Here is a 27514-nt window from a genome sequence, read left to right as displayed (position 1 = left end):
CTGAAAGCTGAAGTAGAGGAGGTAGCAGTGTTATGCTTAACAAAATTAATAAATTGAGACTGTGACTACCAGATTAGAGAGCAACTGCCTCTAAAGCACACGTACAACTTCTTTGAGCAAACCAAAAGAGAACACCAAAAGATACACATTTCCTCATGTAATCCTTCAAGTTTTTGATTAAATTACTTGTTTGAACTGCTCCTTTTAATGCCTCACAGCTTGTGTTCTATCCCAGTTACTGCTGAATAGCTAAAAGTTGTTGCTTGAACCGGTGGTTGTATGCAATCTCATTGAGAGCCACATGTACCGGGTTATCACAGTATCACAGTCCAAAGTTCAGCAATGGAAATGGTCCAAGCTACAATTTAGAGCATACCTTCTGATTAAAAAATATTTCCAAAGACAGAAGTGGACTGTGAACAAAAAAAGTAACATTTTGAAAACACAGCATGATACAAATAGCTAAGCACGTTTGTTTCAAAACTTCTGTTAACACAGGTAATGTCAAATTGGTCTGTTTGCAAGATTTATGTATACAGAATCAGACTTCAGTAACTGTTTTCCTCTAGACTTCCAGTTTCACATTTGGCAGTTACAAGTAGAACAATTCAGACTGCCTGAAAGCAGAAAACACGCACCAGATTAATACAATGTATTGTGGGCCATGTGTTTTTCATTGTGCAAGTAGCTTATTATGAAGGAAATTGAGGCAGTCTGTTTATTATATTTAATTAATTGTTTGGGAAACAATTACTGTTTTGAAAAGGGTTTAACTATTCATAATAGCTTCCAAACTCTTGCTACAGCTCAGAAAAATAATTTCACCAGCGATAACAAAACAAACAAACAAAAATCCTTTCAGTCTCATTTCATTTTGCTAAGCAGGTATCAAGGGAAATGGACCTTCAACATGCCTACAGACTGGTTTACCACAGGCATGTTTTTAAATTAAACCAGATACCTACAAACTAATAGCTCATTTTTGAATCGGCATTTTCAACTCAGCATCTCAAAATACTTGAAAAGGCAGGTAAATCCACACTGTCTCCATTTGAAAACCACAAGATTGAGGATTACTTAGGGATACTGTCATTAGACCAGACCCATGGGACAAATGGAATTTACCAGACACAATTCACCTTCAGGTCCATTGGCTCGGCCACACGCACAGCTACTAAAATACCCCTATCTCCACTGTCACCTCTAGAAGTACTTAGGTTCTGCAGGTCTTTTCAACGAACTTCTGTGAATATTCTTCATTGCCACACTGCACAGCATTAGCAAAATCTTTTCTGGTACTGACAAAACAATCGAGAGGATTCTACAGAAACTTCCAGTGCTTTAAAGGCTTTCATAACTGAGAACACAAACATTTTTAACAGTCACCTTTGCACTGTGTAAACCAGCAATCATAGCTGCCACGCCTCCTTTCTGTTTCATACAATCCTTCCTGCATTGCCACCATGCACCTTCTTACTCCTATTTTGGTTCTCCCACTTCATCAACTTAAAAGGCTCTTCCTAAAATAACAGGTTAATAATGGTACATTACCCTACCAAAAAAATGCATTAATATAGTTTCTATGTTTAACTACATAAATAACAGCAAGAAAAGTGCTTAAACATTTGCGTCCGCTTTGATTTCAGCCAGTAAAAATCAAACTGTTCTCCAAGCATGAATAATACTGAATATGTAATTTTGCTCATCCATTTGTTTCCAATAACCTTGTAGATAACGGGAATATTGTTACAGGTTAACATCCTCCACTCAGATGGAAGTTAGCGACAGTTAACATCATCTTTCACTTGTCAGTTTTATTACACAGCTCTGTAACCACCAATAGCTTCCCCTAGTACTTTATGCATTACTTTTCAAAAGTTAGCTCAAACATTGTTACTTCTCCCCTGAAAATACTACAGTGTTTATAATAAAAGTTTTTGGTTGTGTGTTTTGTTGTGGGGTTTTGTTTTGTTTTTAAATTAAAAAATGCTGACTATAAAAATAACTGTCCTTAAAGCAGCAGCTTAAAATATTTAAGAGCTGCAAGTTTTGCTGAGTAAACCAGAGGAAACCAAAAGCTATCTTTAAAAAATACAAATGTATTGTTCTAAATATAAAATTGAAAGCAGAATGAAACTGCGTAAGACCTTGACATTCCCAAGGAGCAGGTTTCTCCCCTCATTGTGCACTTACAGATTTTAGCTTTCACACAGTTAACCATTACAATATAAAACATCATGTTAGTAGAACTGTGCCATGTACTTCCGTTCCATAAGATACTTACTTTGCTCACAGTAACAGCACTCTAAAGAGCATATGCAAGTACTACAGACCGGTACAAGTAAAAACATTCCTTAATATGACTGCAGCTGAACATGGGAAAAATTCAGTCCAGCAAAGATCCTGCTCTACAGTGAGTGCTACACTGACACACATTGAACAGTCACATGCCAGCCCTAAAAGGTTACTGTGTGGTTCCTCATGTGCAGAAAACACCAGTGAGAGCAGGTCTGCCTGTACAACCGTAGTTTTATTTCTGTAACCTCTTGCAGTATTCCTTAGGAAGTGGAAGGGATTATATAAGTCTAGAACTTTTGAGAAACTGAATGAGAACTCCATAGACAAAAGTGTACTGTGAAAGTGTCTGCACCATCATCATTCTCTGCTGCCTCAACATGTCCAGCACTCGTGGGATGTCCAGCATCTGGAGGAAGAGAACAAAGTATTACAAGTGACTGGTGAACAAGGAAAATGGTTTGCACATTCTCAGCAGGAGGTTCAGAACAGTGCTAGTGATCTAGGGGCAGAATCAGCTGCTCTAATTTCAGCTCTGACAATTCACTGCTCATGTCTGCAGTATGGATGGCACTACACTACTGGCTATACCTACTGCCTCATCTGTGAAATATGTATAATGTTAAACTTGCCTAACTCATGGGGTGTGTGATCTTCACAAATCTACTGCCTGCAAAAGTCTGTCATAGTGCTAGCACAGGGGTGCAAAATGAAGCAATCAGTTTGTTGAGTCTCATCTGGCATACTGTATTATTAATAAACACTCTAATAGCTGTTCACTTCTGGCTAAAAGCTAATAGGACCAGGCTTTATTCTATTGAACTACTCCTTTTGTCCTCTGCTGAGACTGATACACTACACTGAACAACAAAGCATTTAATAACAAACTCAAAGCATGTTCTTGAATATAGGCATCTAGCAAATTAAAGCACAAGAAAGAAAGGGATCACCTCATTGTGCTCCAAGCAAGAGATCATGACCTCTGACAGGATGACCACTCCTGTTCGTCCTACACCTGCACTGCAATGTACCAGGACAGGAGGATTCAAGCTTTTAGGATCTGCAGTGCTGTTGGTATGGCGCCGCACTGACTGTATCTCTTCCAAGTACGCTATTAAGTTCAACAAGATAAAAATAACAAATTTAAGAGATGAAGCCCCATAAACCATGTTATTACCCTGCATGTCCACCAGGAAAGTAGTAATTTAACAAAAGACATCCCACAGCAAAATGACACACTGTATAAATCACAAGTCATATCCCAACCAAAGCAATACAGATCTATAAAGGTCGTCTAACTTCTGTAAGGCTTTCCTTGCCTTGTTCCCCTATTGCCCACCAAAGACAGCTCACGGCCGCCTTGCTATTGCTGGAACATACTCCAATGTGTAGTATGTGATGCAATTATGTTTTAATCTGCATGAATCAGACTATCAGGGGTTGGAAAGGATCTATAGATATAATCTAGTCCAATACTCCCTCCAAAGCAGGATCACCTAGGGAAGGCCACACAAGAATGCATCCAGGCTAGTCACTTTAACAAACTGGCAGGTATATTCCCACCAAAAATAAAATTCAGTATCTCCTGCTGCTGTACAGAAACCTTTTACACAACATATAGCAGCCATTTTAGGAGGTATTAAAACAAAAAAAAAAAACCACCCTCAAACCAAAGCTGTTAGAAACTACTTACAGAGAAATCCCTTTAAATCCTCTGGACAGCCATGTTCTGGCCAGTCAGTATACTGCAGATGCCAAACTGTTCTTTCCTGTCCTGTGAGAAGATGCTTAATCTTCAAACCCGTAGTTGCATAGCAGCCTGAGTCAGTACGGAATCGTGTGGTAATCTTAAACCTTCCATATGTTACAGTGTTGTGTCTTGAACCAAGGCGTGGCCAGTATCTGAAGCTTTTTTCTCGTCCACTTTCCTGAAAAGTAAAACATTTGCTTAACAAGAAACACAAGGACACTCATATAATTAACGCTCCTGTACCAACTGTACTTCTCCTCTAGTAAGTACTATTACAGTCTTATGGTTTCTCACTGAGTACACCAACTGAACCAACCTTCCAGCAAGAAGAGTTTTCAAATTTACATCTTTCTGCCAAGGAAAGCAAGATAGAATGGCAAAGGAGACACTAGAAATTTATCTTTAATTGCTGGAGCAAAGATCCCCTTCCTCTCACACATTATTAAAAAAAAAAAATCACCGTGGAACTTGGGGGAGAAACCTGACTCAGTTTATACTCAGTTTATACTCACTTCCTCTGCCGTCACCATAGCTATAATGGCAATGCCTTGTTCCCAGATCATCTGCCAGAAATCCTGACATGTATTCTGCAAAGGGCCCTGTGTAGCAATATAATCCCACTCTATGCCACCAACAGAGATCTGTAAAAAGAAAGGTATTAGATTAGTAATTATTGAAAACTCTCTTTTCTTAGGTCAGCTACTTGAAGATTCACAAACTGAAAAAAACCAACACAACAAACCCCAGGAACTTTGCAGAAGCCTATTCTCAGAGTACAGAAGAGGAAAACACAGTAAGAATTATCACTGAAGTTCAAAAATACCATAATCAATGCAAAGGATCCTGATTTGTTACAAAGCTATTTGTCTTCTTAATGATGGGAACAACGGACATGTCTTTTGTTAGTACCGAGCCACAGAAAGGCAAGACAGAGAAAGGAGACAGAAGATCAATACAGAATTGAAATGCAGACCTCTTCAGTAATTAGCCCTCCATTACTCCATGTAATGAGGAAAAATAGGTTCCTTCTTTCCCCAGAGAAACCTCTGCAGAAAAAGAGAGATGGAGGGATTCTCTCTCATCTGACCAAACCAAAACCAAGAACCCATTTTTAAGTTACAAAATGAACTGAAAAGTATTTCTCTAACAGCGTTTCTCTCACCTTGATATGAGATGCGTTGATGTAACCCGTGTTATTTTCTTTGGTGGGGACTAGCTCTACTCTGGTATCATCATAAGGAAGGACATCCTGGAAGCGGTTTCTTTCGGCATTCTCGGGAAGCCGGGCTATCGAGCACTCGCCATCCCTAAGTCTTTTTTTCTGAATGCGCTCGTATTCAGTGAACACCATCCCCTGCTCCAGCCGCTGCTCCAGAACTTTACACTGCATAACCATACAAAGTCACATTCTAAGGCAAGCCTATTTTAACAGGGCGTTCAGGAAGGATAAAATATATGTGTTTTCCTCTCCCCCATAATTTTTCGATGCTTTTCCAGCTATTAATGTTTCCACAAACATACCAGAATAAATCAGAAGCAAACCTAACCAGCAGAAATTTTGTTCAAGTGATAACTAAGAAACCTGTGATAATTCATCAAGTCACAAAAAACTGTGGATACCACTGGTGAAAGGAAAAATTACTTCATTGTTTTTATTAAAAAGAAACCTTACTTAGGCAAATAAATGTTTGGCCAAACTAGACAGCTATACTATACTACAAACCATGTTTGAACAAGAAATACTTATTAATCCTTCTGCTCAATATAGCATGCTAGATTACATCATTTGAAAAGGTCTCCTTAAATCTTGTAGTAGAAACATTAAAAATATTAAGTCAACTTTCTGATTTGGATGGGGGAAAAAACCTCTAAAAGTGTCAAACAAAACACTTGCCTCAGTCAAGCTAGTAATTCACTGCCAATATTCTGTTTTCCAAGGCTAAAGGCATTCAACTTTCCATACAACAGCAAAGCCTTTTTAGAACCTGTAGCTGCAGCTGAGTTACAAACTTAGAAATTATTTTTTTTTCTGGTATAATTCAATATGGTGTATTTAATAAGCTGCTCCCTCTCTCCCTGCCCTGCCAATTTATTCTTGCGAAACCAAATTCTTTCTAAATCATAAGACACTTCTGGAATTTCAGCATCTCTTTGCCAACAATAATTAGAGGAATAATATGTAAGATTTCAGCCAGAAAATTTCATCTATGTCACATGTCCCCAGCCTCTCACACCAACTGCTCCGCGGTATCAAGTCAGAAAAGTGTCTTGTATCAAGTAACCCCTGCCAAATGTTGCAGAGGAAAGTGTAAAACCTCAATCACAGTCAATTTGCACATCAATACATCAACTGTACAAACGCCTTTATTACCTTTAGCCTAAATTCCCTCATTTAAACTAACAATAACATGAAACAAGCACTGAATCGACCTGAAAGTTGTCTTCTAAAATATCTGCAGGCTGGATTTCCTTTTGTACCACTGCCTCTTCTGAACTGTTTTAGGAATTACCCGGTTTCATTGTATCTATTCTGCCTCTGCACAACTGTCTGAAGAGAAAGCATAGTGACATCTCTTCCATCAGTTGATATCACAGACTCTTCTTTTACCTCAACACTCTAGGCAAAACCAGCTGAATAATAATATGGTTGAATTAAACAAAGATCAATCCAGGAAGAGATTGTAGACATAAACCAAAATAACCAACATAGGTACTAAATGCAGAACTGTATCTCAATAATACAATGTTAATCTTTGTTATTTAGCTTCTTTAAGGAATATATATATACGCACATGTAGTTCAAAAAGAACTTCAACTGTGTTAAAACGAAACAGTCAATCCGTCCTATAGATCTCAATCCAAGCCTTCAAACTCCAAGGCTGAATTTCCACCATGTGACTGAATTTCTGTCATAGCCTGCTCCTTAAAACTGCATCTGGTGCAAGCAGGACTGTTCTTTCAGGTTCTAATCACTGCCCAGTGACCATCAACAAATGGAGCTAGGCGGGGTCTGAAGGTGAGGATGCCCAGCCACGCTCAGAAATGGATTCTAAGAGGATCACTAGTTGCAGAATGTACAATGGTCACAACAGACCTTGGTGTATCTAGCTACTCCCTGGTCAGTTGTGTGATGACAGCACTGCTCCACACAGCCCATCACAGGCTGCATATAGAGACTGTATTTCATTTTCCTGCACCAATTTAATGATACATGGGGCAGGCTGAAGTATGTCTACTGATGTTTACTCTGACACAAGCAGACAGAGTCTTACATTTCCCAAGGAAGGGTCCTCAAATTCTAGAATCTGATGTCCTCTCAGTGATCTCAGATCTTCTACCACATTTAAAATTTCTGCAGATCACACAAGTTCCATCTATCTATATTTTCAGAGATTCACCTGAGAAAAACACAGAAACACAACCTGCACCCTGGGGATGCAATTTAACTACAAAATTTATTTAAAAACCCTGCATGAGTTACAAATAATTACAACTAATTTCAATCTCACACTCAGAGTTTTAATTTTCATACATTTTCAGCCTGGAAAACTCAAAAGAAATATCAGAAAGACTTGGCACAAAAATGTTATCAGTAGATACTAGTTAATTTGCATGGTCTATAATCTGAACCACTCTCATCTTCAGTCTTAAGGAAAAATCTGAATTATACCCAATACTTGTAGTGATGACATCAATTAGAAGCTTCGTTCTTAATTTTGTTTCTATTCTCGGGATTTGAATTGCTTTGAAACTGAAGCATGTTAATGTCAACATAAAGCACCATTCACACACATTTCTAAAACTCACCAGTGTAACAGCGAAATCATGCATAAAAAACTCCAACATACCCGTTCATCATTAGTTGCTCTTGTTGATTCTTCCTTTCCCTCATCTGGCAGAGGCATTCTGGTCAAAGCTAGTCCATTTAGGGCAGCTAGCTTCAGAGGCCCTATTTTTTTTGCATCATTTTTGTTCTTTTTCATGCCCTAGAAAAGAAAAACCAAAACTTGTAAATATTCTTAAACAGCCAATGAAGTTATAAAGCAGAAACCAGATTAGTTCAATTAAGTAAAGGATACTTTTCTGACCCCTTCTGCAAACAGCTCTGATTTTGTTTCTTTTGATAAGCACTGCAGTGAGAGATTAGGGTGGTGGGACTACATTCCTCCAAGGACACAACACAAGTCTGTCTTCATTCCAGACAGGTTAATGAAACTGCATAAGAATGACAAATATTGTTCCCTACAAAGCTCACAACTGAGGTGACAACTCTGGATAATTAACATTCTTGGACAGATTTGAAATCACTTTCCAACCACAAAATACATAAAGATTATTCCTTACTAGACTACTCAGTTTGCAGGCATTTCTCTTCACCACAAGCAGGCAGAACAATGAGCACATACCTTTAAAACATTTGAATACAGTTAAATGTTTAACTAAGTTTCCAACAAACTGCACATACAAAACATGAACACAGAACTGAAGACAGATCTGAGCCCTGAACCAAACCATGAATCTAAATTACTTAAGTTACCACTCATCAGTTGAGAGAAATGCTCAAGGGCATTTTTTATGAAAGTATACATTCAAATTATTCTTTTTAAATTCTAAGAGAAAAATGCATCATTCTTGCAGTTGCTAAGCTTGCTTGTCAACATAATTACACTGAAAATGTGAGTGTACATGCTGCTTGAATGATAACCACTGCTTTCAAAAGTAAATGGTAGTAAAGAACAAGAAACAAATCTAGGAGGATGAGACCACATTTAAAAGTGAATACAAACACACCAGTAAGAGTTCATTGAAGAGCAAAATGCACAAACAGTAGCTGAAGCCATATTTTTTTTTAACCAGAATATTCACCCCAATATCAAATACAAAAAGGTAATATTCTGTATGATGCAATGGAACTCTTAAATATTATTAAACTAGAAAGTAATTTACTGAACTTTTTAAACAACGTAATTGCAGTGGTTGACTTGAACATTTACATAGGAATGTAAATGGAATTCAGTATAAAAGGAAGAAAAAGGCAAGGTGTGATTTTCAATTTTTGTAGACTCATCAGTGGCTGAAAATGTCTCTTTCAGAGAACAAAATACTGACTAACGCAAGGAGCAAGTTAACACCTTTTTTCCTATATCTACATAACAGGAGGGAGGAGATTTAGAAAAACATACAAAAATGTAATACGAACTGAAGCTGAAGAGAGTTCATTTCATTGCAATCAACCCCACCTATATCAAGTCTGACACGACAAAAACCTGCGAGAGCAGTAATTACTTAGATGCAGATTTCACATACGTTAGCTTTTGCAGCAGCATCTGTAACATTTACTACAGCAGCATTTACACAGTAATTCCACTGCAGCCCAGTTTGTCCAGAAAAATATTTGATACTAGCTCTGGCAGGTAAAATTAGCAATGATCAATTTTTACATGCAAAACATGCATCTGAAGTATGCCACAGGGTACACAAATCTGACCAAAAGTTTAAAGCAAAATGAGTGGTGAAATTGTACAGTCCCACACAGATCATATTTTTATGAGGTGAGAATTACAGGGAAGGTGAAACTTGCAGTTGTTCACTATTTATGGCTTTGTAAGATTGCAGTACGAGAAAGAAACACAGCCAGTAAGAAATACCTTATTGGGATAAAAACAGCTTGAAGAGTAAGGAAAAGGGCAAGGACACAAAAAGGAGAAGGGGTGGAGGAAAGAAGTGAATGCAAGGGAAGAATTTATTGCCTAATGCATCAGGTCTCCCTCCTTACATCAGAAAAACAAAGCAAGTATTTTTAAAAGTAAACATTCAGCTACACCTTATTTTTCAGTGAAAGGAAGATAAGAAAGCTCCTACTGGAATGGAAAGAGTTGTATCTGTTCCAGATCAGGATAGCTAGGGCAGAATTTGGTATCTAGAACTGACTTTACATTAGCTCATTCTACAGTTGCTAGCCAGGTTACCAGGTGGAGGCGGCACAGCTGAATTTGTGAGGGAGGACAATACAAACACATGGCAGAGAAGCAGATAAAAGCTAAACAAAGCTAATCAGGGAAAATCAGACAAATAAAGGTCACGCTTATGATAGCTTTTAAATTGCATGTTTTAAAAGCATTGCAAGTTGATTAAAAAACTCCAAACTTTAAACAAAAAACCCACACAACTCCCACTGCAAGACAACCCAAACCAAGAGGAACAGTATCCACTTACACCTAGCGGGGGAAGGCCTTCCACAATATTCTTCTTCCCAGACAAAAGATCAGACACAGGTCTCTTCTTTACTGAATCTTTCCTTACTCTGTATCTCCCTGATGTTGTAAGATCAGATTCTGACATCGATGGAGTAAGCAGTCCTTCTCCTCTTCTCTGTACCTGGCTGTCTACTAGTAAATGAGGAGGGCTCATATCTTTCATTCTTTTTTCTGTCTCTGTAATATGTAATTTAGGCTCAAGAATATGCAAAGGGCCAGCAGATGAAGCAACAGAGCTGTAAGGGTAGTTCAGTACAGAATCATGAGAATAACCACCCATAACAGATGAAAGTTGGGTTTGATCTTCAGGGAGAGGAGAAAGACATGAACTAGCCTTGCTTTCTTCTTCAAATTCTTCTTCTTCCTCACTACTATGAATCAGCATAGTGGCATCTGAAAGGGTTTTCTTATGATCACAGTTCACACTTTCTTCTTGCCCGCTTTCTTTTTGCTTTGTTCTCTCCATCAGAATGTTGGGTTGTGACCCTTCCGAGATAATTCTTGGAAGAGCCACATCTGCTGCAGAAGCTGACATGGTCCTCTCTTTAATTCTTATTCCTTCAAAGGTGGGAGTTAAGCCTGCTATTTCAATACTGTTCCTTTTCTGCAGCTGAGCATGTCGTGCTGATGTTAGAGGTTCACTGACTTCCTGAAGAGAATGTGCCACAGGCAGGCTGTCTTCCTGAAATGTCTGGACAGAATGGTGCACTCGCCTTGTGATAAGATCTGGATTGCTGCTGCTAATGTAGATGTGTCGGGAAAGGTCTGGAGTACTATTTGCAGGTCTTGGGTATGGGTATGGGGGAGGTGGTCGATAGACTTGGGTCTTCATTATATTAGGTGCTGGATAGTCCTGAGCCTGGAGCTGCACATTTGTCAACTCCGGCACACTGACTGCCCCAACAACTGGGCGCTTTTCAGCGGGATATGGATAGGGGGATTGGCTATGAAAACTGTAGTTCAGGTTAAATGGATAATGGTTAGATTGTGGGGAAGCAAAGTGAGCATGTTCACGTATTTCAGGCTGACTGTAAACTAAGGCATCAGGCCTGCTGTAAGCATATGAATTGCTGATGTTAAGATTTCTCATTGAATGACTCTGCCTATCTGTGTGCACCATTCCCCTGTTGAGTTGTCTCATTACAGTTTCATAGTCTGGTGTGGGCCGATACGAAGGTGGTATTAGTGCACTGTGTCTGTGTGATGGGACATAATCAGTTCTGAGGACATCGCTTCCAGTAATGCTTGGGTTAGAGGACATGGGGGACGGCTGCAAGTAATGTTGTGGGTTGTTCAGGGAGTTTGTGCTGTGTGCACTATAAACACTACCGTTGCGGATCCGACCACTGTAGTCATGAGGGGCTCTATCCAAGCTAGTCTGAGAGTGACAGTAGTATCCATTCTGATTGCTCACAAAGAGGTTATCTGAAAGTAAAGTTTAAAAACAGTCTTTATATCCAAGACATGAAAGAAAAATATCCCTTATTAAGACATAGTTAACTAATGTTTGAGATCTTGAAAACCTTGGTTATTCTCAGCTATGTACTGAATTGAGAAGGAAACAATGAAAATAAAACTAAACACAACAATGCAAGTAACACCTCAGCTTTGTTATAGTTGATACCTAAGATATTTTTACAGCAGAATAACTCATTATGTTCCCTTAGATGATGCAAATTCCTATTGGAAAACGTCTGAGTTTAAGAAAGGTTTTCTTCTGTTTAGGATAGGCTTGGTAAATTTCAATCCAAGTTATAATCTGTATCAGTCTTAAATCACACTAACTGAAAGAAAGAACACCTGCATCAGGGTTTACACTAATCTAATGAAATCAGTTTAAACAGCAAGAAAGAAAAAAAGCAAAGAATAAACAAAATCATCAAAATCTTAGACTCCCACACAACCAACCAACAAAAACCTCACTCTTCTACCCCTAGTACCAGATGACCTTAAAAACACAAGAAAACAAAACCACACCCAAAAAACCCCAACCAACATCCTTGTCCCTAAATTGGTGAGACTTCAATTTGATAGATGAACCATTCAACGGATAAAGAATTGGCGAGATGGTCACTTCTCAGAGCTGTGGTCAATGGCTCAACATTTAAGTGGAGACCAGTGATGAGTGTTATTCCATAGGGGTCAATATTGGGATTGGTACTCTCTAGCAATTTTTGTTGGTGACACAGACGGTCCAATTATGTGCACCCTCAGCAAGACTGCTAAACTGTTACAGCTGCCAACACCTACAACCCATGTGATGTGATCAGCACCCTGAAAGGAAGGGATGCCATTCAGAAGGACCTTGACAGGCTTGAGAGGTGGGCCTGTGTGAACCTCATGAAATTCAACAAGGCCAAGTGCAAGGTCCTGCACCTGGGTCTGAGCAATCCCAAGCTCAAATATAGGCTGAGGAATGAGTGGATTGAGAGCAGCCCTATGGAGAAAGGACTTGGAGATGTTGATGGAAAAACTGAGTATGAACCAGTAATGCACACTTGCAGCCCAGAAAGCAAATCAAGAGAAGTATGGCTGGCAGGTTGAGTGGATTGATTCTGTTCCTCTGCTCTGTTCTTGTGAGACTCCACCTGGAGCAGAGTCATCAGCTCTGGGATCCTCAGCAACATGAAGCTGCTCAAGCGGGTCCAGAGGAGGGCCACAAAGATGATCTGGGATCTGGAGCACCTCCCCTGTAAGGATATGCTGAGAAAGTTGAGTTTTTCAGGCTGGAGAAGAGAAAGTTCCAGGGAGACTTTAAAGTGGCCTTTCAGTATTAAAGGGGCCTACAGGAAAGATGGAGAGGGACTCTTAGTCAGAGTGTAGTGGTATAATGGTTTGAAATTGAAAGAGAGGATATTTAGATTAGATCTAGACCTGATCTAACAGAAGGTGTCCCTGCCCACGGCAGAGAGATTGGAACTAGATGATCTTGAAGGTCCCTTCCAACCAAAACCATTCTTTGATTCTACTTCACAATAGCCTGTATGCCTACAGAAGCAGCAAACACTTCAGTCAGCATTGTAGTACAAACCTATCCTGTGTTCACCTCATGAATGTACTCAGCTCTCATGAGGTGTTGGGTGACAGGTTGGACTTGATGATCTCTGAGGTCTTTTCCAAACTTATTGATTCTATGATAATGTAGATATAAATGTGAATGAAAGATTTTACCTTCTAAAGCTGTGTAGTGTGGCCTTGGATTTAACAAACTTACCTTGGGAGGATGCATAGGGTTCAGTATAATGACCATTGTAATGCAGCTGAGGTGGTGGAGGCATCATATAAGGCTGAGGCTTGGGCTAAAAACAACAAGCATCTTACTGTTAGTTAGAGATTCAAGACTGAATGTAGAAATAAGTCAACAATTTTTTAAACTATATAATACATCACGTATTCTATATATATAATATAATACACAAAGTTGTAGTCTTAAACCATCTCCAAATCTGCAATGTAAGATTCTCCCATGAGGACATGAATAAAAAAAAAATTTAAAAAGAACACAAAACCACACACCACCAATCCAAGACTCTGTCTTGCCATCTGATGTCTAGGACAGTCTCCTAGATAAGTTTCCTAGAGACAGAGCAATAAAACTAGGAACAGAAGCATTCAAAGTATCTTTCATTGCAATTATTTTAGTTCCCTTTTTCAGATATTACATAGCAGCTTTCTCTGCAAGTCAGAAACAGTTCCTCACATCCTAGACTCATCTTTTTTCACAGCTCATTTTATTTTACTGGAAGAAATTCATGTCTGAAACTAATGTGAACTTAAATCCATAAAAATGCAACCATAAAACCGTTTGTTCTCCTTACCATAGACATCCTGGATGAAGAGCGCCTTCTGACAGGATTCACTGTAACGGGCTGAGTTTGCCTACAGAAGAAATTTTATGGTGAGAAATTATTCTTTACACCACCAAGACCTATTTCAAACCTTGGATCATGCTCCAAGTTCAGTTTAAAATCACTTTACATTTCATAGAGCCATGCCCTGTGTTAAATACTCTTTCTCAAAGGAAAGAGTTCTGTGGATAAGCCACCATCACAGACAGTATAAGCAGAATAACATAACCAGGATCAAAAAAATCTCATTTATTTCTTTGCTTCTTTTCTATGAAGCATAAAAAGCAGACACCCCTGAAGCAGGGCAGCAGGGCAGAAAAAGTAGTGGAGTTATTGAGGACTAGTTCAAAATTGGAACCACATATAAACTCTCATACTGTAAATTACCTGTTCTACACAACCAGACATAAATGCAGAATGTAATGTTCCAGATGTTACAGGAACTCAAAAGTGTGACTGTACTGCATGTGCACTCATGTGTTCCAGCATTCAAGCACAGAGTCATAAATTTTCTTCATTTCTTGGGTTGTCTCAGAAAACTAAAGCTCTTTTTTCCCCACCCTACACTGCAGACATATTCTGCATCTTGCAGCAAGACAGAGGTCAAGACAGCAGAATAATGCAAATACAGAAACTGCCAGATTTCTGGAAGAAAGATGATTTTTCAGCTCACCCTTTGGGAAGTGAAGGACGAGAAAGGATTGGAAAGCGTGGAAGGGAAAGAATTAAGGAAGATTTCTGAGGGCCCTCCTCAGGTGGAGAGTCCAGGGAGTCTCTAAAGACAAGGTACATGCAGATTAAGAAAAAAAAAAAAGAAAAGAATGTAATACAGGCATGCATAAGACAGTTTTCAGCAGCAGGACCAGATGACAAGGAACCTTAGAGACTTTATCAATTTTAAAATCATGTTGTGGTAAGAGGGTTGAAATAAACAACCCTAGAGACTGACATTCATTACAGAACTATAGAACTGGCATTATTCAGATAGCAGTGCACAAGTCCCACAAATGCACTACTTTTACCTGTATTTCTTATCTTCCTCAAAAGGCTTCCAGGTTTACAAGTTTTTATAAGGTCTGACCTACTCCAAATTAACCTTATTCTTATAAAGTAAATTAACATTAAACACACTAGCAACTCCTCTGTGGTACCATTACCTTCTCACTGGCCTCAGCACATTCTGAACCAATCTATCCACAGCTATCTTCCATGTACAAAGACAAGGAACAGAACATTTAGGAATCAAGCTCTTTTATGACAGAATATCTACTGGGTTTATTTTTCTGTTCTTTCACTGAAATAATTCAGCTGAGGAAAGCTGTAGAAATGGACTCTCAGTCCTCAATTTACAAGTTGGTGATCAGCCCATTTAAATTTAATTTGAAGAATTGTATTAAATTTACTTTGTGCTGGTGCTACTTGAGCTACATGGATTCCGTGGATATCCAAAGGACCACATACCTCTCACTTGTCAGTCCAGCACATTTCAGGAGTGCTTCACATACACTTCCTGCTCTTTTAAAGGCTTCTAGAGTGTCCTTTCAGAGCAACTCATGCAAGCCCAGGGCAAAATCCCAATGATTCTAGTAGCTCACAAATATTCTAGCAATAGCAGCCCCCAAAGTCTGTAACAGCACTGAGATCCAGCAACAGAGGCCAAACACTAATATTGTCCTCTGTTGTTAAGTAGAATGTATTTGAGGAACTGGTAAGTATTTTCTCACAAAAGATTATTAAAAAAAACCCAAGTCATTAATCACTACCAATAAGGACATTACAGTTCTAAAATATTTCTCTTCCCAATGGAAGCTTTAAGGGCACCAAGAGTTATGTTAATGTATTCTACTTACAGGCTGCATTTGTTTAGTCTGTAAAACTTATGTCTAGCCACACACATCCTCCACACGTACTTTGCTGTTTCCATATCTTCCTGAAGAAAACATTTAAAAAATTCAAATAAAATTGCATATTAGACCAAATCAGACAAGTTACTAACATTTTTAAGATTAAATCAGCACTGACCAATTTATTTTAATGTAACTTCACTGCAGTCACTAGTTTTTCCCTCAAATGTACTTTGAGGGCCTGAACATGCACTCTAGCCTAATAACATTATTATTATTGACAAAGGCCACACAAAAATTAGCTCTGCAAGGAACCATTGGCCAGCTCTGCTGGCCCATTCCAGCAAAGCTCTAAAACTATGTTTATCTTTAAATGCCACAGATTTACAAGTAAGAATAACATGCTAGAAGTTCTACTGGAATGGATAAAAATGTTTATGACCACCTGGAACCAAACTTGTCTACATACCCAACATAAAGGGCCAGATTTTTAACACCTTCCTGTAGAAAGCTAGCCAGAGACGGTATTACTTGTTTGGAGTCATACAGTTCAAAGTTGCTAAATATGTAAAAAAGTAGGTTTTATCCTCTCAGTTAAATTAGAGATCTTAGTTTCTGTTTTTAATTATTGATGCCTTAATGAAGAAAATAATAAGGTAAAAATGTACTACTCACAGTCTGGAATTGGATTGTCTCTTCTTTGTTTGCCAGCTCTAATGCGAAAAAGGATTTATTGTGGGACATGTTGGCAATATCGTGCCATCTGGAGATAAAAGAGATACAACATGACTGGCAAGTAATATGTTTATTACTTGTCTTGCTTTCCACCTGAAATTCTTTCAAGTGCTCTTTTTAAATAAAAAATAAATTTTTAAAAATCAAATTTAGATAAATTTGGTTACCAATAAATAATAATGTCCTAATTGTTTCAAAGCAAACTATACATTCTAGGGGGAAAAAATATCTACATTAAACAAAGCCATTAAGGCATTATTATACATATTTCCTAGAACTCTGTATTTTGACAGTTAAGAAAAGGTTTGATTGCAACAAATACACCACCATATATTTATTCAACTTCCTTTTAAATCTAAATCCAGTTTGATTCACTAGACTTATGTTAGTGTAAATAAAGCCTGTATCATTGCTTTTTTAAAAAGAGTATTCTATAGTGTGCTGTTGGAGAAAAACATTTCTATGGCTTCCATTTTCATTATACAGATGTGGCTGATAGCATTTTCTACAGCTATGCATGAGGTAGAGAAACATGAATGCCCCCACTTTTATGTAGAACATATCTAAGGCCTTGTTTCATAGGCATTTATGGAAACAATTATGAAATTACTTAAACCAATCTGAAGTAAAACCCAGGCTTTGTAACTTTTATTAGTGGGCCATTTATCTATGTTTTTTCATCACCCAAGCATCATGATGTATCTATCCCCAGTAGAACTGCCCATAGTCATATAGCAAATAAACAACTGGGCAGAAAACTGGATCCTGAAATTGTGTATGAATACTTTCTGATGCTCCTCAATGTGCAATTTTTTTCTTAAGTTTACAAAGAATTCTGTATGCAGTGCCTATGTAAACATAAATGAAATGCATGGACAAATACCCTAAGTGCTTCTTTATGAAGTCAGACAGCAGAGCCGTTGCTGCCTCATCCCACAAGAAAGCAGAGCAGGGCACTTCTACCACCCTACAACACTAAGAAGAACTTGGCATCAGCTCTTCTGTAAACAACGAAGATATTTTTGTGATGGACAGTGTTACTGAATTTATAATTTGTATTAAATACCAATAGTAGAAAGAATCATAGTTGCTGCTTTCTCTAACCCCAGAAATTCATCACGAGTTCCAGTAACTGTTAGACCACAGGATTTCAAGATTCTGCTCACATTAAACCAGAACGTATATTCTAGAAGATTAAAGTTCACTAAGAATAAAGCTTTTCCTGCTCCTCTGATAGATTAACTGAGATTCATTAAAAAATAACCTCAATATGTATTCCAAGATGGCCAAGCAATCCCTCTTGAAGTCAATCAGAACCAGGCCATTTCACAGGAAATAGGTAAACTGCAGATATGCCTGTGCCTACAATGTAACTATCGTAACATTAATAAACTAAACAACGTAGGAAAACAAAATAACAAAACAAATGCTATTATGTGACTTTCCTCTATCTCTTTTATATATGATATATATGAAAAGAACTCCTGAACAATTTTACAATTGAATATTTCTAAATAAATCAATATGGCCATCCCAGGATGTGCAGAGAATTGCACCTCTTTGACTCAGTGAATCTTCTGCAATGGAACGGATATTAAATATTAATCTCTTAGAATCCACTGGCTTTAAATGATTCATCGCTCAGTCAATATGTTGACAAATTTCCATGGGCTTCAGTATTGACCATCATGTGATGACTACAAGACAACGTTTGGGTTTATGAAATTAGTAAATACACAACATGCAAGAGCCATTCACACTAGTGAGGAACAGACATAAAACATGAAGTGCACAAAGATACATCGAGAAGGAACAATACGAACCTAAATACAACAGGAGGACGACCATTTTTGTGTTTCACAAAGATACCATCAAGACATGCTCCAATGAATATATCACTTCCTTGGCTGTCCTGTAAGAAGTTGTAAGAATTATGCAAATATTTAAAAAAAAAATAAATAAATTTTGTTTTGAAAGCAAAGTTGCATGAGAAGCTACTACTTTTACAAATCTGGTGGAGAAGAAAGGTGGTGTGGAGTTTTGTTTTTATTTATTTATGGCAGGAAGCAATCTTTTTTACATAGGGAAAAAAACAGTAACCGGGACAAAGATTAAAGCCCTGTTTACCTTTGCAGGATAGGTCTCTTCACCATAGCCCTCCATTCTCTCCACTTCTTGCATATATAACATTTCTGCATCAGGAGGAGTAAGGCCTCTACAAATGAAAACAACAACCAGCTAGTACTGTCAAGAAGAATTTTTATTTTTTTTTTTTTAACTCTGAGACTATCAAAACTTGAAAAGTATCCCCAAGACATCCAGGCAATCAGCAAATCATGCTGTTTTCATCTGTACCAATGGCACTGACAACAGAAAACTTAACTTTCCTTTGTCTTGGGTTACTGCCTTTAACTACCTTTTAACTAAGATCACAAGCATTCTGGCACAGTGATTGTCTCTACACTTCTACTACCCTCCATATCTGCCGACGTTGTTTATCAAGGAAGATCCAGTCATGAGGTCTGTGGTGACAGGTTGGACTCAATGATCCTTGAGGTCTCTTCCAACCTTAGTGATACTGTGATACTGCAATACTGTGATCCTTACTGGGGTCACAACTTCATATATACAAGTTTGAGAAGCATTATACAGGTGAAGTTACACTATTTTATTGTGCCCTGTATTCCTAATTTTTAAGCAGAACCCTTGTATTTAATTTATCAGTCATTCTGTTCTCTTTCCACTTCAATTCAACAATTTTTCTGGTAATTTTAATGCAGATATATCAGTGAAAAAGTAATTTAAATGGGAGCTGTCTTTTGAGATTCCCAACTTACATACTGAAGCAATCACATCAAAATTAAGTAATAGTTTAGAAATTTTACCTGTACTTCTGATGTAGCAAGGCAACTTTCTGTGTTGCTTCTTCCAATATTTTTTCTTCTTGTAGCCAGCCCTTAAAGTAAGATTGTATTTATAGGATGAAATACCAAAAATGTAATGGTTATTGTTTCTTAACACACATGAACCAACCCTCCACTTTAGCCTTGGAACTTAGATGCAGTAATATGCACAAACAAAATGCATAAACACTGTTTTGAAGTGGCTTTATTCACTTTTCTATTTCTAGTCCAATCGTCTTTTCTGCGTGATTTACAATAAAATTGAAAATATCTTGCAATATCTTTGCTTCTGTGTAACATAAGACTTCACATCTCAGTCTCAAAGAAAACCTTTACTGAACTGGACAATTTAGGGAGCAGTAAGTTAGATGGCTCATGGAGTCTTTAAAAATCATTTGCATTTAGAAATCCAAAGAAAGATTTAAATTTATCAGTTTAAGAGTTTAAATTTAACCAATTTAACATAAGTACTTACCACTGGAAACAAAGCAAATCTTTGCAGAAACTCCTGAGATTCATACTGATCATAGTCCCCAAAATCAGCTAAAAAATAATTTTAAAAAATTGTATTCAAACATTTTTACAAAATTATTCAATATTTGATTAATTGCATCAAGATCTCCAAGTAGCAAATGTCCATCCCTTTGAATCACAATCTGAGAGCAAAACAACAGAGCAAACCAACCAGTAATGTTCACGAAGGGGCCAAGAAAAACATTTCCCAACCTTTTACATTGTGCAGAAAAAATGGTAACACTCCTTGTGGACAGGAAAAGAAGAAGAAATTATAAAACAATCAAAGTGTTGCTCCAAGTATTTGTTTGGCTTTTTAATCACATAATGGTTGAGGCTGGAAGGGGACCCTGGAGATCTAGCCCTAAGCAGGACCAGCTATAGGAGATTGTCTCAGTCTTCTCTCGTCAAGTTACGAGAAGCTGAAGACTTAACAACTTCTCTGGACGACTTGTTACAGCATCTCACCACTCTCATGACAAATGACTCATGTTTAGAAAAACATTCCTGTTTGTGCCCATTGCCTGAGAAGAGTCAGGCTCTATCTTCTTCACTCACTCCTGTCACATATTTAATTACTTGCAGTACATCAGATTCTCTACCCAGCAGCTGGACTCAAACACTCTACAGAGCTAATGGAGCACTCTTCCACTCTCAACTATAATGTAGCTCCCTGCTCCAAGACATGCACAAAGTGGCACCGAGAAGCCTTCCCAGACTCAGGGGCATGTTCAAAAGGTACTTAAGAGTTTTGATTTTACATCATACCAAAGGGCATTGCAAGGAATTTGTCTCTTTCTCTGTTTCCAGGAGAAAAATAGCCAACTTTTCAAACCAAAGTAAACCAGGCTAAAGGGGAAAAGTTATGTACCAGCCTCACAAGAGAAACTGGAACAGCAGTCTGTATGGAACAGCTGCTCCCAAAAGTGTAAAAACAATCCCCAAGTACACAGATCCTATTAACATTACTACAGTTTCTCACCTATGATGGTGAGTATAGTATACTATACTCTATACTAACTGTAATAGTATAAATCTAGAAACCAGATTTTTATTAAGCAATAACAATTAATACGCAAGTTACAAGGAGAGGTTGTGACGTGCTACAGCAACACAGCAATTGAGACGGAGCAGGGTTTACAATAAGCCTATTGTAATTATTTCAAACACAGATATTCTTGAAACCAGTTCACTTGAAACAGCAAACAACTGCTTCTGTTCATTCACCAACTAAAATTAACTAACCTATCTGGTATAAGCTACTTCAGCCATCAGAGAACATTAATTTAGAACCTGCATTGTTTTCTGATTGTTTTTCACTATGTTATCAACACATATAGTTCCCCTCTTATGACTGAAGATGGAATGTGAAAGCTAAAAGCATAAATATTTTCCATCTGGATAGGCAACTATATTAAAAGATTTCTATAAACAACTCACTGAACAGAGACACATTTATACTGTCTAAAGATATGAAAATAACAAGATTTTGTCACATGAAGACCAATCAATCCGGGCCAGGACTAAACAGACTCACTATTATTAAAACAAGGCACTAATATATTAATCCAGCCCCACTGGTAACTACATTTTCAAAAAAACTTAATTGTAGTCTTTAATGTGATTACCAACACACATAATTAAAGACACACACCCCCTAAAGTTGTATGTATTGTCAATGATTTTAAGTCCCTTTTGGTTTTGGCATATTTACAATTGCTGTTAGACACACTGGAGTGGCATTCACTGTGAAGCAATAAACAAATACACTAAACAAAGCTGCTGTCATAAAAAAAAGTCTATTTTGAGAGATTTAAGATTGGACAAGCATGTTAGAAGGGAACACCAGACATGATCAGCGCAGACAGACTTAGAACTGGTAGTTATCTGGTGTATACTCTATTCCATCTGACCCCAGCTAGGAAAAATAAAGAAGCCATTTTCTCAGAAGTATCACAGAAATGGGTCTTCAGGAGTGAAGAACATAAGAATTCTTAACAGTCTGGCATACTTAGTTAAAACCATCTTAGATGTTAGGCTATTTTGGAGAAAAAGTGGAGATACAAGCACTACTTTATATTTGAATTTGCTTATTTATTAAAACATGCTTCTTTATCTTGTTACCATGCCAGAATAAAGAGTCTTCTTTAACAGAAGCAGATGAAAGGTCTGTTGACATAAGCAGATGACTAAAGCCTTTGCCCCAAAAGGAACTATGATGCCTAATTCAAACCCAGCTCCTGAAAATGCACATTAGATAGTCAGGCACACTTCTGAGGCAGGCACAGGAATACTGGCAAGTTCAGGGCCACTGATCCCACCGCTCCCCCTCCTCAGCCCTTATGACATAGCTCAAAGGAGTAAGCCTTTCGTAATGTAATAAATTGGGTCTTTGAGTGATAACTAGAAAATACGCAATAGAGAATGTATCAGCAAAGTTTCTTATGCTGCATTAGCTAATTGGCACAACTGTATTACTTACCTTGAACAGCTAAACCAGCCAGATGTATTGCTTGTTCCAGTGTGCAAGGAATGTTGCCCTCCAAGATATCTTTCTTTAATTGCAAATAATACTGATACCTATGTGAGAAAAAAAGAAAAAGGTAACATGGGCTTCTTAATTTGAAGAGACTATAGATTAATATACCTGCATTTCCTATTCTTTGATTTCCCCTTCCTCTCTACACTTCCCAGTTTGTATGGAGGGTATTCTTCCTCATCATTCAGACCCAGTATTTCATGGTCTTTGTCAACTCCTCCTTTAACTTCCACACATCAATGTAGAATCAAATACTGCTACCTCTTAAAACAAGCATCTCCACAATTTCTATCTGTTACCGTAACCTAACAAGTATTTTGGTTTTCCCTCTTCCTTTTGCTTTCATCTGACCTTTTCCTGGGTCATGTCCAACCACTACTAGCTACATCATTTGTTCACAGTCTGAACCACTATTTAGTTGATTTCTCCCCCTTTCAGCCATCCATGGAACACCCTATCCAGTGCCCAAAACACCTTAAAACGCAAAAATGCCATTATGGTTACAGAGATATTTTTCTTCTATAATCCTAGTTTTGAAACCTTCTTTAACTTCTTTATATGGTATGTTAACTCTTGTGAAGTAAGGCTTTAATACTGAGAACACACAGAGGAGTGTGCTGCAATTAAGTCAATTATTAGAAAGGTCTGGTAAAATCCACATTAATTTTCCTGAAGCTAAAAGATGGTTATCCTCCCTTACTATTCAACACAGACTGTTAAAATACAGTGACATTTTATAAGTATATTTTAAACCCTCCCAGTACAAAAACAGTATGACATGTAACAGTAGACAGCATCCTTATACAACACAGACAAGAACAGTTGAGACTAAACCCAGGCCTTAAAAAAGAGGACCAGAAAAAGCCATGGCATATCAAGACATTTGGTTAAGTAAGTCTTGCCAGTCAAGCAGCAGAACATAAGCTCATTCCATAGAACTGCCATGAAAAGTAAACATACAGGCAAAAAAAAAAAAAATCTTGATACTATTTCATTACAGTAAAAATACCATATCTTTTGCCTATGATGTTTCTATTTCCTGGCATACATTAAACACATAATTTGCTTAAACACACTCAATGTCGTTTATATTGAAAAGGCATGAAAAAAATCCACAGATATCTGAAGCTATTCCAGACTCTCGCTGTTGTACATTACAGTAAGTACCATCTTCTAGGACTTGAGTATAAGGTTGGCACAAATTCCTGCTTTCTATGTGGCAGTACACTGTGAAGTGTGTTAAAGCTCCAGCAGAGGCATCATACTCTTTAAATAAAAGTGCCAGAGAAGAGCAATCAAGATTTTCCAGGCAATTTAGTTGTTTAATGCAATGCTATGTCAGAAAGGAAATAATATTACAGAAATTACACATAAAATAAAAACTAAAGCTGCCAGACATTGAACAATCATCACACCAGCAGTATCTCCACAGAGAAGCTGACCTCTATGAAAAGCTTTCACACCACAATTAGTAGGAAACGACTCTGGCAAGGTATTTTAGCACTGACTACTATATAGAGGCAGTTGCACGTAGCCACAGAATAAATTAAACTGGAAAGGAGTTCTGAGTGGCCATGTGGTTTAATTTCTCACTAAAAGCAGGGCCAACTTCAAGTAACGAGCTTAAATGGGTTAATTAATGCAAGCACATATTTCTGAAATAACAATTCTAAGGTTTTGATGCATTTATTGGTTTTGTACTTGTTTCCCTGTTACAAATAAATCACCACAACTACGCACACTGAGATACTAGAAGACAATGTAGAAGCCCATAGGAATAACTGGCCAGTATATATGCTCAACTTTCCCTTTTCCCTGCAGTCACCACTTATGTGATGTTCCACAAATTCACAGTAGAAATGTATGTATGATATCAAGGATAACATCCCAGTGACACATAAATAAAACAAGCTGAAATGTAAAAAAAAGACCAACACGAAGAGACTAAACCAATTAAAAGTCTGACCACGTGAGTACCTGAAAACAGGTTTGAATACCTAAGGTCACTAAAAAGTTAGTTGTTTGCTTAGCCTGTCACATCATTTAAATATTTGAAAAAGAAACAAACAAAGAGTTTGAACATAAATTATGCCTAAGGTATTAATTTCCATTGCTATAGGGGTGGGAGAGGGGAAAGCATACATTTGAGAATGCTGAAAGCAAAATGGTTGACATATGTATGAAGACTACCTGGTAATCTCCTGCTGAAGCTGAGAAACAGTAGGCACATAGAACACTACTCCAAAATACACAGTTGGCTCCAAGGCATATTTGTCCAGCTGCTTTTTCAGAGGCTTGTCCAAATCTACCCATCTGCGCTGATTCTGCTTATTATAATACCACAGACTGAAATATGTAATCTGTAAAACAGGTATTTCAATTATGAAAAATGTTATTATTCTGATATTAAATAAAATGCATTTCATTAAAATCTTGCTACTTAGAACTAATGCTTTTAAAAGACTGCCTATAACTATGGGTTTATTGAAAACTTGGAGAACCAGAGAGACATTTAATATCAAAACCAGACATTACTTTCACATGAGCAATCCATGTACATAAGGGCCCCCCGCTTAAAACATTATCAAAATTATTCTTCATTTGTTAATAGTCCCTGACCCTGTTGTGGCAACTCAGAAATATTAGTAGTAAGCTTTTACATGTGACAGGAAAAATAGTGGAAGTGAGGAAAACAAATAGAAAATTACACTGGACAGCAGGAGAGAAAGTACAGCTTCTCTGGGGTACTAGCAGGCAGGTTCACATGAAGGATGCTGGAGGACAAAAGAGCACAGGACAGCTGGCGAAAGACAAGCTCATTACAGCTCATTTATGGCTCATCCAATGAGAAAGAAAATGACCAGGTACAGCAGCAAGCTACCTTGCATGGGCAGGCAACTCTCAACCAAAAGAAGATACAAAATACAGTATGCACTGGAACAGATTGCCCTGAGAAGCTGAGCAATGTCCATGCCTGGAATGTCAAATCACACTGGACAACATGCAATCTAACTGATTAAATCTCCTCTGAGAAGGAGTTTGGACCAGAATAGTTTTCTATCTCTCCACAGTCCAGTTCTAAATTCACATAGTAGAGCCACTCATTCAAATTTAAAATTTCTCCAGTATGTTTAAAATTATTAAAATACTGTTCAGTCGTTACTTCATTCAGTCCTGGATCAGCAGACTTGAGGACTGCAAAATACTCATAGTATTATCATAGCAAAAGTAGAAATCTTAATTGCAAGTTTTTTTAATTGAGGAAGAGAGATAAGAGAATGCTACAAATTACCAATTAAGTCTGAATGTATATGCATGGAAATTCTCCAAGTCCTTGCTACATAAACAGTATTATAGATGGAAATGGTAGAAATACCCAACAGCGTTAATCCAACACTTGCTTTTAACTTAGACAAAAGAAAGGTGGTAAGACAAAGTTTTATAAAAAAAAGACTATTCATCAAAATTAACTTTTTTAACATTAATAATTTCTGTGAACTACACTTGGAAAAACTGTCTGGAAAAGAAGGCAGAACACTGATATATACAAAATCGTTTCATGATAAGGACATTTTGAAAACCACCACAAGAAATAATGTGTGGTAAGCTGTGCTATCCCACAAAGATATCGAGAAGACAGTACATATTGAGAAGGAGGTACCTTAAGGTTTTAGGAATGATTAGCAGTAGTATCACACTAACTCCATTAAGAACTGCAACATCAGCATACACCCAAAAGCACAAAACACACCAAACTACAGCTCCTCAATCTTTCTTGCAGACTGAATGAGGAAAGGACTGCATGTGAAAAGTTGTATCCCTCTCTCATTACACAACTGTTAACACTACACATACAGGGACGGAAGCCAAAGTCAGATTGTGATGGTCACATTCTGTAACTTCCAAGTGCTATAAAAATGCAATGTATATATAATGCAAGATAATAAGGAAACCAGAGGACAAGAAAATAAAAGTAACATTTAAAGTTGAACTACCTGCCACAAGCTACCTGATCTCACTTGCTAGGAGGATTTCTAAAAAGAAAGTCTACTGTGCTGGCCCAGTCCACCTGCCCAACAGGTCAGCCTGAATAACTTGCATCTGCAGCCCTGGTGTATTTAAGCCCCAAAGAAGATAGATGTAGAACAGAAAGTTAAGGAAAGAAAGAGCACAATCTTCTGTTAACACCACAAAAGTTTCAAAGTCCCTGATGTAAGAAACTCCTGGTTATACACTTTGAAGTCCAAACTGAATATATAACCCATTTTTAAGGCATGATAATCATTTGCATTCATCTGTTTCTTTAAAACACTGACCACTTGCCTACAAAGAGAATGGAGTGGTTACTGGCAACAGACTAAGAAAAACATATCTGCATTTTAAAATATTCTCTGGAATCCAGCATATCTTCAAACAAGACTTTTCTGCCATGGTATTTTCCCTTGTAAACTTTGGTAATCTGAGCTACCAAGAATAACATTAAACCCAAGCAAAATGCTATGCACCAAAGCCTGTCTTCTGACTTGTATGCAAACCTTTCACTTAACTTCAAGGACAGAATTTGATCCTGTGAGTTTTCAGAGGAGCTTATGCACCCTAGAATATTCGCACTGATTAAAATAGAATCCACTTTTATTCATTGCTAAAACATTTTATTATTAGCAGCTCAGGACAACAACCAATGCTAAAAAAATGTCATGACAGAATTCTCAAAATATGTTAAGCTGTTAAGATTAATACTACTTTGAGGTTCATTTTAGTGAATTATTTGTGACCTGATCCCTTTAAAGAAAATACAATAGAAATAAAAATAACACCATTTCAATACAG

At 37.6% G+C, this 27514-nt stretch overlaps 1 protein-coding gene across 3 annotated transcripts in view; it reads right to left on the bottom strand.

Annotated features, from left to right (window-relative positions):
* Positions 1–421: 421 nt before the first annotated feature.
* Positions 422–27514, bottom strand: part of PTPN21 (protein tyrosine phosphatase non-receptor type 21) — a 34743-nt gene continuing 7650 nt past the window's right edge. Inside the window, exons 2-20 of one of the 3 annotated variants that reach the window (XR_008462263.1) lie at positions 24875–25044; positions 22628–22725; positions 20108–20175; positions 19615–19685; positions 18857–18944; positions 18553–18641; positions 16670–16757; positions 16001–16080; positions 14824–14925; positions 14121–14181; positions 13517–13601; positions 10262–11727; positions 7894–8031; positions 5208–5429; positions 4558–4686; positions 3989–4223; positions 3246–3406; positions 2285–2704; positions 422–617 (exon numbers count right to left, since the gene is read on the bottom strand). Coding sequence is in view for 2 of the 3 variants with exons in the window: in XM_054161939.1 (XP_054017914.1) it covers positions 2576–2704; positions 3246–3406; positions 3989–4223; positions 4558–4686; positions 5208–5429; positions 7894–8031; positions 10262–11727; positions 13517–13601; positions 14121–14181; positions 14824–14925; positions 16001–16080; positions 16670–16757; positions 18553–18641; positions 18857–18944; positions 19615–19685; positions 20108–20175; positions 22628–22725; positions 24875–25044 (3480 nt within the window). In the remaining variant the exon portion in view is untranslated. Of the gene's footprint in view, positions 2705–3245; positions 3407–3988; positions 4224–4557; positions 4687–5207; positions 5430–7893; positions 8032–10261; positions 11728–13516; positions 13602–14120; positions 14182–14823; positions 14926–16000; positions 16081–16669; positions 16758–18552; positions 18642–18856; positions 18945–19614; positions 19686–20107; positions 20176–22627; positions 22726–24874; positions 25045–27514 lie in introns of all 3 variants that reach the window. The other 2 variants (XM_054161939.1, XM_054161940.1) reach the window with 2 other exon arrangements.

This window comes from Dryobates pubescens, chromosome 5, assembly GCF_014839835.1.
Source record: "Dryobates pubescens isolate bDryPub1 chromosome 5, bDryPub1.pri, whole genome shotgun sequence".
Lineage (NCBI taxonomy): Eukaryota > Metazoa > Chordata > Aves > Piciformes > Picidae > Dryobates > Dryobates pubescens.
This window is presented reverse-complemented; position numbering and strand designations above follow the sequence as displayed.